The 14,056-nt window shown below is 48.0% G+C and overlaps 1 protein-coding gene and 1 pseudogene across 2 annotated transcripts in view; one reads left to right on the top strand and one right to left on the bottom strand.

The window, feature by feature from the left end:
• Positions 1–5,193: 5,193 nt before the first annotated feature.
• LOC115897688 lies at positions 5,194–6,505 on the bottom strand (annotated as a pseudogene).
• Positions 6,506–7,102: 597 nt separating this feature from the next.
• CCDC88C (coiled-coil domain containing 88C) overlaps positions 7,103–14,056 on the top strand; it is a 148,302-nt gene continuing 141,348 nt past the window's right edge. Inside the window, exons 1-2 of one of the 2 annotated variants that reach the window (XM_030930083.1) lie at positions 7,103–7,315; positions 8,118–8,218. In XM_030930083.1, coding sequence (XP_030785943.1) covers positions 7,256–7,315; positions 8,118–8,218 — 161 coding nt within the window. In that variant the 5' untranslated portion in view covers positions 7,103–7,255. The remainder of the gene's footprint in view (positions 7,316–8,117; positions 8,219–14,056) is intronic. The other variant, XM_030930084.1, reaches the window with a different exon arrangement.

Here is a 14,056-nt window from a genome sequence, read left to right as displayed (position 1 = left end):
TGCAACAGGTTTTCCTAATTTCTCTAATAAATCTGCCTTTCCTTACCTACAACTATCTTAGTAAACTGTTTTTCCTACCCTCACAACAGTGGCCCCAGAAAGTCGCCACATGCAACATTTCCCACCTATCTGCAGAACAAGCTTTTATTCAGCCTGAAGTACTCTGGCCAAATATCACACCCCCAGCAAAGCCTTTCACAATTCCCCAAAAGAAGTTAAGGTGTAAACACACTCTCCATTGTACTATTTCTGTACCGCATACATGCTTTCCAAGATGCTGTCCTTCCTATGCACCATCAAGCTCTTAAAATCAAGGGTCACATCTAGTCTTCATTATGTTGTCACTGAAGACATAGTTCTGAGCTGACACATAGCTTTACAATACAGCTTATTTCTTCAGTGCCTGTGATCAGGAAGAGAGAGCATGGAACCATTCAGGATGCCTGGCTCTTAGTCCCAAATCTAAATGTGCTCAGCCAATTTAGGCAGATCACATTAACTAGACTCTCTTTTCCATTGAGATGTTATGATAAATGATAGTATAAGTGAGAATGCTTTGAAAAATATCAAGTGCTATAAATGTAACAATTTAATAATTTCAATGATCAAAAAAGCCACTTTTCATTGAACACTTAGGCTGTACCAGGCGCGTTACATAGATTGTTCCTCATTCTGACAGCATTCCTGGGAGGGAGGTAGTAGGAGCCACATTGTGTGGACAAGAAAACCATTGCTAAGAGACATTAAGAATTTGTTTCAAGTCACATTGCTAGTAGACGGCATAGCCAGGACTCAAATCCATATCTCTGGTGACCCCAAATTTATGCATTTTCTAGTAAGGTTTCATGTAAGGTTGTCTTATTAGATAAAACTATATCGTATGGCCGGGTGTGGTGGCTCACGCCTGTAATCCCTGCATTTTGGGAGGCTGAGGCAGGTGCGTCACTTGAAGTCAGGAGTTCAAGACCAGCCTGGCCAACATAGTGAAACTCTGTCTCTATTAAAAACACAAAAATTAGCTGGGCGTGGTGGTGCACATCTGTAGTCTCAGCTACACAGGTGGCTGAGGCAGAATTGCTTGAACCTGGAGGCCGAGGTTGCAGCAAGTGGACATTGCGTGAGAGTGAGACTCCGTCTCAAGAAAAAAAAATATATTGTATTATCCAGTTTCAGATGCATCTAGCATCATAATACATGATTGAACTTGTATTATTTTTACTTGTCTGCATATAACTTTTAAAAATGCAGATGGTTTAAATTTATCTGTGATTATTTCTTACTCCTTTTTTTTTTTTTTGAGACAGTGTCTTGCTGTGTTGCCCAGGCTGGGGTGCAATGGCATGATCATGGCTCACTGCAGCCTCGATCTCTTGAGCTCAAGTGATCCTCCCACCTCAGCCTCCCAAGTAGTTAGGACTACAGGTGCACACCACCACACCCAGCTAATTTTTAGATTTTTTGTAGAGACAGGGTCTCACTATATTTGCTCAGTCTGGTTTTGAACTGGGCCTCCACAAGTGTTGGGATTACAAGCATTAACCACCACGCCTGGTCTCTTATTGTTTCTTGAGAGCAGGTTCGTGTCTTGTTTGAAGTGCTTATCATAATGTTTAGCACTTAGCAGAAATTCTATAATGTTTATTTTTAAATTTTTAAATACTGTTAGTCTTTAGGTTCAACCATATGAAATTGCCATTTTTGTAGGACCAAATTTGACAAATATCAGCATTTTCATGATTTAAACTATATCCTTAAGAAAAAGTTAAAGGAAAAATAAATTAGTTGAAAATATGTTTACTTGAGCATCCTGGTTTCCAATATTACGTGTATACTTCAGCATTTCCATGTTTTTTTTTGTTCGTTTGTTTGAGACAGAGTCTTGCTCTGTCGCCCACGCTGGAGTGCAATGATGCGATCTTGGCTCACTGCAACCTCTGCTTCCTGGGTTCAAGCAATTCTCCTGCCTCAGCCTCCCGAGTAGCTGGGACTACAGGTGCGTGCCACCATGCTTGGCTAATTTTTTTTTTTTTAGTAGAAACGGAGTTTCACCGTGTTAGCCAGGATGGCCTTGAACTCCTGGCGTCATGATCCACCCAAAGTGTTGGGATTACAGGCGTGAGCCCACTGCACCCAGCTGTATTTCCACATTTTAGTGTATTATTTCCTATTCTTAAAAAAAAAAATCTTTGAAATAGGTTGAAATGCTCCCCAAAATATCAGTGTCACATTAACAAGCAGCAGGTTGAAACATAGATACTCTCCTATGCCTTGCATCCCAAAGCACCCCAAATCCTTTATGCTTTTCCTGAATTTGACAATAATATTAATTCCCAATTTTTTTTTTTTTTTTTTTTTTTTTTTTTGAGACAGAGTCTCTCTCTGTCGCCCAGGCTGGAGTGCAGTGGTGCAGTCTCGGCTCACTACAACCTCCGCCTCCGGGGTTCAAGCAATTCTCCTGCCTCAGCCTCCTGAGTGGCTGGGATTACAGGTGCATACCACCATGCCTGGCTAATTTTTGTATTTTTAGTAGAAACAGGGTTTCATCATGTTGGTCAGGCTGGTCTCAAACTCCTGACCTCATGATCCACCCACTTCGGCCTCCCAAAGTGCTGGAATTACAGGTGTGAGCCACTGCACCCAGCCTAATTTCCAATATTTTAAGAATGTTCCAGCCCAGCATGGTGGGCTGTAATCCCAGCATTTTGGGAGGCCGAGGCAGGAGGATCACTTCAGCTCAGGAGTTTGAGACCAGCCTGGGCAACATAGCAAACTCATCTCTACTAAGAATTAAAAAATTTAAAAGAAAAATTATCCGGACATGGTGAGGCTCACCTGTAGTCCTAGCTACTAAGAAGCCTGAGGCAGGAGGATCACTTGAGCCCAAGAGACTGAGGCTGCAGTGAGCTGTGATCGCTCAGCCACTGCACTTCTAGCCTGGTCAACAGAGCGAGACTCTGTCTCAAAAATAAATAAACAAAAATAATTAATTAAGTAAATAAAATAATGTTCCAAAATGTCAGATCTGTGACAATATAAAACTATCACAGAATATAGTATTTTGTCGCCAGCCATGGTGGCTCACACCTGTAATCCCAGCACTTTGGGAGGCCGAGGTGGGCAGATCACCTGAGATCAGGAGTTTGAGAACAGCCTGGCCAATATGGTGAAACTTCGTCTCTACTAAAAATATAAAAATTAGCTCGGTGTGGTAGTGCACACCTGTAGTCCCAGCTACCTGGGAAGCTGAGCCAGGAGAATAGCTTGACCCCCGGGAGACAGAGGTTGCAGTGAGCCAAGATTGTGCCACTGCACTCCAGCCTGGGTGACAGAGCAAGACTCAATCTCGAAAAAAAAAAAAAAAAAAGCTATTCCCTCACCCACCCAAAGTTGTAGGAACAATTTAGAAATTAGAAATGTAGTAAAGTAGAAATGCCATTAGTTAACACTGCTGAGTCATTATTTTCTGAGAGGGTAGAAAATTCCTTTATCAGAAGAATACAAAATACTGCTTCTATCCAGGAAGCAATATATTAAGCAATATATACATTTATATCCAGAGATTAACAAGGAAAAACTTAAAAATAAAGAGTTAAGGTTCAGATGGATGGAGTGAAAGCCAAGGATGTTCTGGAAGGATGGACGGGGAGTGGGACTCTCTGTGTAGTGGTCAGTGGAGGGTCTGTGCATTTGCTCCTTGAAGCTTATGCCCCAGCCTGATGGAGACTTCGGGAAAACACTTTTTATTAAAGCAGGGGTAGCAGAATGGGGCAGAAGATGAGGAAGAGACAGTGATTATATATCTCTACAAAGCTTTATGGCTTCCACAATCTTTTTACATGCATCACCTTGAGCTTTAAGTCGTATGGGGAAAATGGTCTTATCCTGATTTTGCAGATTAAGTGACTTCTAGGAGGTAACGTGTCCAGGCCACCCAGTCCTTTGAAGCCTTCCAACCCTGCTACCTGGGGCACCATCCAGCGTACCTGCCCCATTGCCTCCTAGGGAACAAGGAAGCTGAGTTAGATCCTTTGAACAATGACCGGCTGGTGGCGTGGTCAAGCCACCGCATGGTGGCAGATACATCAATGATTATGAACCAACACAGCAGCTAACTGACCCCAAAGCAAACATTCCTGACATGGCTGTGGCCCAGGGCCTTGTCAATGTCCCCAGGGAAAAATTCCCTCACTAGGACTGGGAAAAGTCTCACAACTGTCAAAAGGGATTTGTCCACTGTATTTCCTAGTGTGGGAGAGTGAGCTTACTCAATAAATGTGTGTGTGTGTGTTTTTTTTTTTTTTTCTGAGACAGAGTCTTGCTCTGTCACCCAGGCTGGAGGGCAATGGTGCAATCTCAGCTCACTGCAACCTTCACCTCCCAGGTTCGAGTGATTCTCATCCTCCGGAGTAGCTGGGATCACAGGTGTGCACCACTATGCCCAGCTTTTTTTTCTTTTTCTTTTTTTTTGGCCAGGCTGGTCTGGAACTCTTGGGCGACGTGATCCACACACTTCGGCCTCCCAAAATGCTGGGGTTTCAGGTGTGGGGCACTGCCCCAGCCTCAACAAATAACTTTAAAGATCCCTCATCCTTGTCTTTCCAAAAAATTTGGAAAAATAACTTTGGCCGCATCTGCATCCCTTACTTTTTTGCTTGCTTCCAAGCAAAGAGCGGTGTTTGTACACATTATACCTATTTTTGAACTAACTTACATTATGAGCAACTAAGGAACATTTTTTAAATAAAAAATTTTTAGCCGGGCAAGGTGGCTCACGCCTGTAATTCCAGCACTTTGGGAGGCCGAGGCGGGCGGACCATGAGGTCAGGAGATCGAGACCATCCTGGCTAACACGGTGAAACCCCATCTCTACTAAAAAACACAAAAAATTAGCTGGGCGTGGTGGCGGGCGCCTGTAGTCCCAGCTACAGTCAGGCTGAGGCAGGAGAATGGCCTGAACCCAGGAGGCGGAGCTTGCAGTGAGCAGAGATCATGCCACTGCACTCCAGCCTGGGTGACAGAGCGAGACTCCATCTCTAAAAAAAAAAAAAATTTATTTCAGATAAAATTAATATTTCCATAATTAGGATACACACATAATTAGCAAACACACATTCTTGAGTCCATTATTTAAGGTTTATTCTATAAACGACTTCCATGAATATTAGAGTTCCTGAATGTCATCTGAATATTTGTCTACACACTTGTGGGCAGCTTCTGTAGTCTTTTTTTGTAGAAATTCCAGTTTTTCTGAATTCTTCCTTTTCCTTCAGGTATTCCATTTTGTATTATTCATAAAAAGCTAGGTCATTATAGTGAGCTGTTAGACATTCTTTCAATGCAGAATTTTCTTTCCAGCATTTTACTACCATAAGGATTGCAGAATTCTTGCAACATTTGGTAAAATCTTGAACTTGTCAGAAGACCTCTCTCTGGTCTTTTCTCTCATTATTTTAGGGATCAAAACATCTTTTTCGACATGTCTGAGATGCTGCTCCAAAAACCTGTGGTGTCTTCCCATTGTTTTTGGTATAAAAATCAAACTCCTTGAAATGGTTTACAGGACATTTCATGGTTCACAGCTGAAACTCCTCCACAGCTATGGTACACACTCCTCTTTGATCTCAATTCTTCTTTCTTGTGGTCTTTGCTTAAGCCAGTGTTCTTCAAATTTCACAGAGCAATCATTAGAGTTGTTAAATTAATCCGCGTGGTGGAGAGCCAGCGCTGCGGTTGAGAAGCAATTAAGGAACTCTTCTAATGAACTTCTGGTGCACAACAAAACCATGTGGTCTCGAAATTTTAGTTCCTCCGCAGCCCCCCATTGTCTTTTATGCTACCCCACCTTCCACAGTCTCCAGGGACCCCTAACCGCCGTCCTTGGCTCTCAGTCCATAATCTCACAACCCTCCCCAGCCCAACGGGGTCTGCCAGCGCTGGGCTGTAATACCACGCACCACCAGCAGATGCCGCAGCCCCAACACTTCACAAAGCCGACTTTCAAAATTACCATCTAGCCTGTCGGCAGCCATTTAGTGCCTGCTGTATACTTGCCAAGCGCTACACAGGGCGCTTCGGGTCAACCCCGCACCGGCTGGCCCAGCTGGGAAATGCGGCGATCGTGTGGGTTAAATTAGTAAAATGGTCTACACTGCTTTGAACAAGGACCAGCTGGTGGTGTGAAATTATTACCAGGCCAAGACCAGCCTGGAGCCGGCTCCTGCCTCGTGCCGTCCCGCATGGAGGTCCGGCCCCTGGGCTTGCCTTCCAGCCAGGTGGGGCCTTTGCCCTTTTTCTGTCGCCTGCCACTAAGCTGCTGCTAGGAACCCCGGCTGGAATTTGGCTCGCCTCCGGCAAAGTGGTGGGGGCGGGCCCGGGTCGGGGAGGCCACATCACCTGCTTCCTGCAGGAACTTTTAGAAGGCAGGCAGCCCGGAACATGGCACGGTGGGGCACGGTAGGGCGCGATGGGCTGCGCCCCTATGGCCTAAACTCAACATAAAGTTTCCCCATTTTGCCCACTGGCCCGGCCCCCAGGGTCGGGGCGCGTTTCTGGCGCCGGGCACAACCGTGAGGAGTGCGGGTTTGCGGGACCTCTTGGCTGTACCTGGGGCGTGCACCTGCCGGGAGTCCGCAAAGGCGCAGGGCCGAGCTCCCCAAGCCCGGAACGGGCGGCGGCCTGGCGGCTACCTCGGAAAGCAGAGCAACCTCGGAGGACAGGGCGTCCCAGCTCCCGGCGCGCACCAGTGCCCGCGCGCCCCAGTCCGCACGTGGCGCTCGGGCCCCGGCTGCAGGCGCACGCGCGCAGGCAGGCGCCACGTGCTGGGGCTCCACACGCCGGGAGGCTGCGCTCAGCGAGGGCGCGCGGTCCCACGGGCGGTGAACCGGGCGCCGCGACCCACCCGCCGCGGGCCACCAGCCCCCTCCCAGCGCCCCGCGTAGCCGCGTCCCGCGCCCGGGCTCCCAGGCTCCCGGGCTGGCACCGCGAGGCGGCGCGCCGGTCGCCCAGGGCCGCCGAGGGGCGGGGCCGCCCGCATTGTTCCTCCCCGAGCGGCGGGCCCTCCCCTTCCCCCAGACCCGGGCGGGGCGCGGGGCCGCCGAAGCCGCGGAACGTGAGCTCGCGCGCCCCGCCTTTGTCTCCCGGGCGCGAGCCGCCGCAGCTCCGCGCCCGGTGCTCGCTGCGGGGCCGTTTTGTGCCGCGGCGCGGGGGAACGGGGACGCGGGGCGGGAGGTGCGGAGCCGGCGGGCGCAGCCTCAGCATGGACGTGACCGTCTCGGAGCTCCTGGAGCTCTTCCTGCAGAGCCCGCTGGTGACCTGGGTGAGTGTGCCTGGCTCCCCGCCCCTCTGTTGGTGCACCGGCTCCTCTCTAGCCCGGCTGGGGGACGCCGCAGACCTGACCCGGCCGGGGCCCCGGGTGGCCCCGGGCCGCTAGGGACGCAGCAAGTGGCTCCCGGCCGGGGTTGGGGCCGCGTCCTGGAGTCCGGAGCTTTTTCACTCTGGAGCCGGCGCCCCCGTTCTGCGTCCAGCGCGGCACCCCGCCGCGCTTTCGGCCGGGCCGGGAGCCGGCCGGGTACACCTGTTCCCGCCGGGGCGCTAGGCTGGCGGCCTCGGGGCGGACCGGGTCCCAGTGGTCACTCCTGTCCCCGAGGTTTAGCCACTCCCGAAAAGGACCCCATTCTTCGCAACCAAATATCTCGTGTAGTTTTTCTGAATCCCTCAGACCAGCCGGTGGATGGCGGTGACGGGTGGGGAATGGGGGGCGCCGAGTGGGAACGTGAACAGACTGGGGTGGGCGCACTGATTTACAATGGATTTGAGACGTGAGATATTTACTGAAAAGTCCTGTCTATTTTTTTTTTTTTTTTTTTTCTGCCCTGGAACGCAGGAGAAAAGTGGCGAGGAAGTTTTCCTCCTCCTGTCCCGTGTCTGTTGCCCGGCGCGGGGAGAGGAGAGAGGCCCTGGGAGAAGGCCGGGCTCGGTCCCTGCTGAAGGGTGGGGTGGGCGTGGGGGACCCCTTTCTGCTCACACTGACCCGGCCCGTCTCTGCTTGGGAGAGCTTTGGACCGTTTGTGCGCTTGGGGTGACTTCCTGTCTTTCTCTCCTCGTCCCCCTCCCGGCAGGTGAAAACTTTTGGCCTGTTTGGAAGCGGCAACCAGGACAACCTGACTATGTACATGGATTTAGTGGACGGCATCTTTTTGAACCAAATCATGCTGCAAATGTAAGTTACCTTCTCGGAGAAAGGAAAGAATGGTGCGTTAGAAAGTTTGAGAGTAGAAAAGGAGTGGAAGGTTGCATGGCCGGGTGTGGGTGGGGTGGGGGGTGGTTCTCTGAAGATAGAGACGCTGGTATCTCAGTATTAACGTGCCTGGTGGCGTTAATACTGAGTATTAGTATTAACTAATACTAATAGGTGTTTGAAGAACTCCAGGACAGTGAGTCGGGCAGTTCGTTTGATGAAGGAAATTTGGAATTGAATGACTGCCGTTTACCTGGTGGAGATAGTGCAATTGACTTCAAACTCAAGGACTTAATTGTGGTTTGAGCAATGAAATGAAAAAGTCCCCTTTTGAAGGGCAAGGAACTGTAACGGAGAGTGTCTGGTTACAGGAAGTGTCGGGGTGGGCCCAGGCATCCGAGGGTTACTATAAAGTTTCATTTTAGATGAGGTCGCCTGTGTTTCTGAGCTCCTTTACATTTCATCTTCCTTTTTCAGTTGCCCCAGAGCAAGTGCAATTGATTAAGTCCCACTCTATGGACTGAGTTTAAAGTCACAGTGTTAGGAGGGGCGCAGGGAGTCAGAGGCCTTGGTGCTGTTTGTTTGGAAGTATGCAGCCTAAACAGGGTCTTGGTAGAAGTTACTCTTGCCAGCGAGTACATCTGACCACATCCTTTCCTGTTGCTGAGTTGTGCGTGGCCTGTCTGATTGACAGCTTGCCACAGTGTAGGTGTTGGCTCCTACCTTTGCATTCTGTTTTTAACTCAGAAACTGCAGGGAACATCGGAACTGTGTGTCGGGATGATTCACAGGCACTTGAAGCAAAATAAAACATCCTGATGTTCTCTGTGGATCAGCCTTGTGTGCTCACCTATTCACCTACGACTGAGCAACTTGTCATACTGGAGCATAAATCTATTAGCTAATGAGAGATCAGCTTCATTTGTGGCTCACAAAGGCAGGGGAGCAGTTTGCATTGGCATATCCAGAAAGTGGCTTAAATCAATTGCCTTAAATGGCCTGTTTAGAAAAAAATAATTCAAGAACCTTGCTCTTTTTTTTTTTTTTTTTTTTTTTTTGGAGGCGGAGTTTCACTCTTGTTGCCCAGGCTAGAGTTAATGGCGTGATCTCAGCTCACCACAACCTCTCCCTCCCGGGTTCAAGCGATTCTCCTACCTCAGCCTCCCTTGTAGCTGGGATTACAGGCATGCGCCACCACGCCCAGCCAGTTTTGTATTTTTAGTAGAGACGGGGTTTCTTCATGTTAGGCTGGTCTCAAACTCCCAACTTCAGGTGATCCGCCCACCTTGGCCTCCCAAAGTGCTGGAATTACAGGCATGAGCCACTGTGGTGCCCGGCCTCCTTTTGTTTTAATAAGTCATTTGATGTCACCCTGTTTAATGGTTTGTGTGTGTGTGTGTGAGACGGAGTCTCGCTCTTTCGCCCAGACTGGCGTGCAGTGGCCGGATCTCAGCTCACTGCAAGCTCCGCCTCCTGGGTTTACTGCCATTCTCCTGCCTCAGCCTCCTGAGTAGCTGGGACTACAGGCGCCCGCCACCTCGCCCGGCTAGTTTTTTTGTATTTTTTAGTAGAGACGGGGTTTCACCATGTTAGCCAGGATGGTCTTGATCTCCTGACCTCGTGATCCGCCCGTCTCGGCCTCCCAAAGTGCTGGGATTACAGGCTTGAGCCACCGCGCCCAGCCTTTTTTTTTTTTTTTTTTTAAGATTCACAGCTGTGGGTGTAGGAAAAAAAGTCACTACCAATCTTACCAATCTTCAGAGTTTAATTGGATTCAAAAACATAAATCTGTTGCCAGCTTTGGCAGCACTTCTTATATAACTTTGTTGAAACTGAATTTTCCGGATGCTGTCTGGTGACATATTCGAGTTCTGGCCACTCTCCCCACATTCTGTGAGACCCTGAAAATTACTGGATTCCATTGGCGCAATGACCGGTGAAACTTCAACCTGTCCTTACCCAAGCCCAAGACTGTTTAATTAAAAAAACCAGCAGTATCCCCAGCCTTTTCATTCAGCTCCTACACCCAGGCAGAGGGGGGAACAAAAGCACTGGAACTGTTTCTCTTTCTTCCCTGACCTTTGGAATTCCTGAAGCGTTTCCCACTTGCTTGTAAATCAGGAAAGCCTGTTGGACCATTCCTTTGAGAACTGCCAGCTCATCACTTGTTCGCATTTGGCCTGTGGCTAAATTCAGGGGAGGGGCTTCTCCCCTTCCCTGGGCAATTTTAGATGTTCTCTCTGTGATACGCCAAGGTAATCATTCCGGAAGTGGAAACTGGTAAATTGTAGCTCTTAAGACTTCAAGAAGTGCTTCTGGGTCCCTCTGGATGGCTTGGGCACAGAGGAAGGGAGCATGGGGAGGCTGAATGGCTGCTTTCCAGAATGAGGAAAGAGAAGAGAGAGTGGGTGGGCATGGTTTCCTGCATGGGTGATCAGAATCACCCAGTTCCAGGTGATAGAAGTCAGAATAGTGTTTCTGCATCTGGAAGTGGTGAGGATTGACTGGAAGGGACCCAGGGGGTCCTTTTTGGGGCAGTTGAAATGTCCTTTAGAGTGGCTGGAATATGTTTCATTTTCCAAAACTCCTCAAATGATAACTGTATGCATTTCATGCTATGTAAAATTACCTCAACTAAAAAATGAACCCTGGCCTGTATCGGTCAGCCTACATAGCCAGCTGGGGTTCAAAGCCTTGGTCTCCCTCTTACCAGCAGTGTGACAGTGGGTACATTGCTCAGTGCCTCAGTTTCCTCATCTGTAAAATGGGATGTAAAGTATCTTCCTTAAGAGATGGTTGTGAGGACAGAATGAAACCGTGTGTTAACATTTAGCTTTTGACTATGTAGGTGCCATCTTAATCCAGAAAGGATTTGAGGCACCAAGTAAAAGTTTTTTTTTTAATGTTTTTCCGGCCTACCTTTTCCCCCACATTCTTAGATCCTTGAATTACCCCACAGTTCTCAGCCCTTAGCCCTCTACCAGTGATGTCTAGGGCAACATTGGACCCTGTGACCCAAGTCCTAGCCCCGCGTTTAGACTGTACTGCACTTGAGCCTCTGTTTTCACTTCTGCCAAATGGCAACATGCCACTAGCCAGCAGCTAAGGGGTAAGGCTGTTCTGCCTCATCTTCCATGCCAGTAGTTCTTAGACTGTGCCGTTTGCCTGTTTTGATTCCTTGGCCCCAAGTTCATAGGACCGGAGGAAATCGCATTGAGCAGTACTGCTAACAGAGCTCAGATAAGAGGCTGTTACCTAACACCTCGGAGCCTTGTGGAGGTTGGCTGGGGGTCACGTGACGGCACCTGGCCATTGTCTCCAGCAACTCGAGAAGGCTGTTAGTAGTCTCTTGGCCCTGGTCTCCTGGTGACACCAGCACCTGGAAGCAGGAAAGCCCCGCCGGTTCAGCTTTCTGGGGAGGCCCGGGGCTAGAATTCATGAATGAAAGTGAGGCTTTGAGTGGCCTGGAGGGAGAGGCCTGGGGATGCCTGCTCAATAGCTCCTCTGTCAACACGGTGTCTCCTGGTACCTACCAGCACCCAAGAGAAAAAGTTTGCTATGGTTAACTTTGGACACGTTTTTCATTCTCTTGTAGGAAAATTATTTAAGAGCCTTAACCCTAGCATCAGGCAGACAAGTTCAAATCCCCACTCTGCCACTTCCTAGTGTTATTATGTTGGGCAAGTGACTGAACCTCTCTAAGCCTTGATTTCCTGATCTGTAATAAGGGGATGGTGTTTTACAAATTTGGGGGAGGTTTAAATAAGACTGTATATATAGAAAAAGCCTAACATATGTCTATCATTGTGCAGATGAGGCCCAGATCTGAGTTAGTGTGTGTGCCTGTGTGTGTGACGTACATACGTGTACCCATGCCCTTAGCACTATACATCTCTATTTGTGAGGGTGAACCATCCAGTTTGATGCAGTGGCTGAAACTGGAACGTGGTACTAGGGCTGAGAGCTTGTGCCCTTTAAGTTCAACCCTATTTGTTCAGGCTCCTTTGTGACCCCTGGTGCTAGCTGCAAAATTCAGGATACTGTGTTAATTATTCATAGGTTAGAAACATCCTCAGGGAAATGGGAGAGTTTCTTTACCTTCCAAAAAGCATTTGAAGGGTAACTTCCCCCAGTGCACTTGAAGGAGCGTTTATGTTCCTCTTTTGCAGATGTAGAAGCTTAGGAGAAAAGGGCAAATTTTACTTTTTGGTTGAATGAATTTGGATTGGCGCAGAAATCTTGGGAAAAAACAGTTTTTACTTATGAACTTCAGTAATTTCCATCTTTTGGCTGCAGTATGTGACACATGGGGGCTTTGAGTCCTTAAAAATTACACGAACAGGCTGGGTGCGGTGGCTCATGCCTGTAATCCCAGCACCTGGGTAGGCTGAAGTAGGCGGATCATGAGGTCAGGAGATGGAGACCATCCTAGCTAATACCGTGAAAAGCCGTCTCTATTAAAAATACAAAAAAAATTAGCCGGGCGTGGTGGCGGGCGCCTGTAGTCCCAGCTACTTGGGAGGCTGAGGCAGGAGAATGGCATGAACCTGGGATTGGGAGGTTGCAGTGAGCCAAGATCATGCCACTGCACTCCAGCCTGGGCAACAAAGCGAGACTGTTTCAGAAAAAAAAGAAAAAAAATATACAAACAATTTATGTTCATCCTAGGAGAATAGGAACATATACAGATGAGCAAAATAAAAGTTGACCTGATTTTACCGTGTGGATGTAGCGATGTCAGTATTCTAGTGCCTTCCAAATGTTATCTGTGATATATATTAATACATGTCCTTAATGTATTAATATTTTTATACAAATATGGACTCATGCTATTGTTTTTTAGCATGGGTCCATATTTGTATAAAAATACATTAAACATGTATAAAAACATTTAGCATGTTTTTTAACCTGTGATAAATTACAGACATCTCTCTGTGTCAATACACAGTTTCTTGATTTAGCTTTAAATTTAGGAAGTTTTTGGAATATGACCAAAAGTTGGGGGCTGGCTTTCCCAAAGGAGGGGGCAAGGTTATTGTAAACCTAAATTATGGCTCTCTTTAAAATTCTAGCAAGAGTTGGTTTCCTTTCTTTCTTTCTTTTTTTTTTTTTTATTGAGATGGAGTCTCACTCTGTTGCACAGGCTTAAGTTTAGTGGCTTGATCTCAGCTCACTGCAACCTCTGCCTCCCAGGTTCGGGTAATTCTCCTGCCTCAGCCTCCTGATTAGCTGGGATTACAGGCGCATGCCATTATATCTGGCTAATTTTTGTATTTTCAGTAGTAGAGTCAGGTTTCACCATGTTGGCCAGGCTGGTCTCGAACTCCTGACCTCAAGTGATCCTCCCACCTCAGCCTCCCACAGTGCTGGGATTACAAGCATGAGCCATCGTGCCCGGCCAGCTTCTTTTTCTCTAGTGGGAAGTTTTTATGAAAAGGAATCCCTGGGGGCCCACACTTTAGACTTGGAATTCTTGGAAGTCTTCAAGTTCTGACCAGCTACCATGTCTGTGTCCTGTCCTCTGTCATCCTGATACTAGAGTGCTGGCCTTTTATGTTTTAGGACTATCATGTAAAGATGATTGTTGTTCTGAATGACAACTTTTGGGGAAGTGCAGTTGTGTAACGGTTATAATAACATCTTCCTGTGGTACAGAAGCAAGTATAGTCCAAGTTTGCTAATGCAGACGTGGGCTTCATGGAACCATATAGCCTTTGAGGGCCGGAAGGATTCTGTAGCCATTTTGCAGCTGAGCACGAAGCCCAGGGAACTTTGGCTAGGCTTGGGACCTGGACTAGAACCCATGTCTCCTGACTCCCA

Source organism: Rhinopithecus roxellana, chromosome 5 (genome assembly GCF_007565055.1).
Source record: "Rhinopithecus roxellana isolate Shanxi Qingling chromosome 5, ASM756505v1, whole genome shotgun sequence".
Taxonomy (NCBI): Eukaryota; Metazoa; Chordata; class Mammalia; order Primates; family Cercopithecidae; genus Rhinopithecus; species Rhinopithecus roxellana.
The sequence above is the reverse complement of the archived record's forward strand: the minus strand, read 5'-3'. Positions and strand labels throughout refer to the sequence as shown.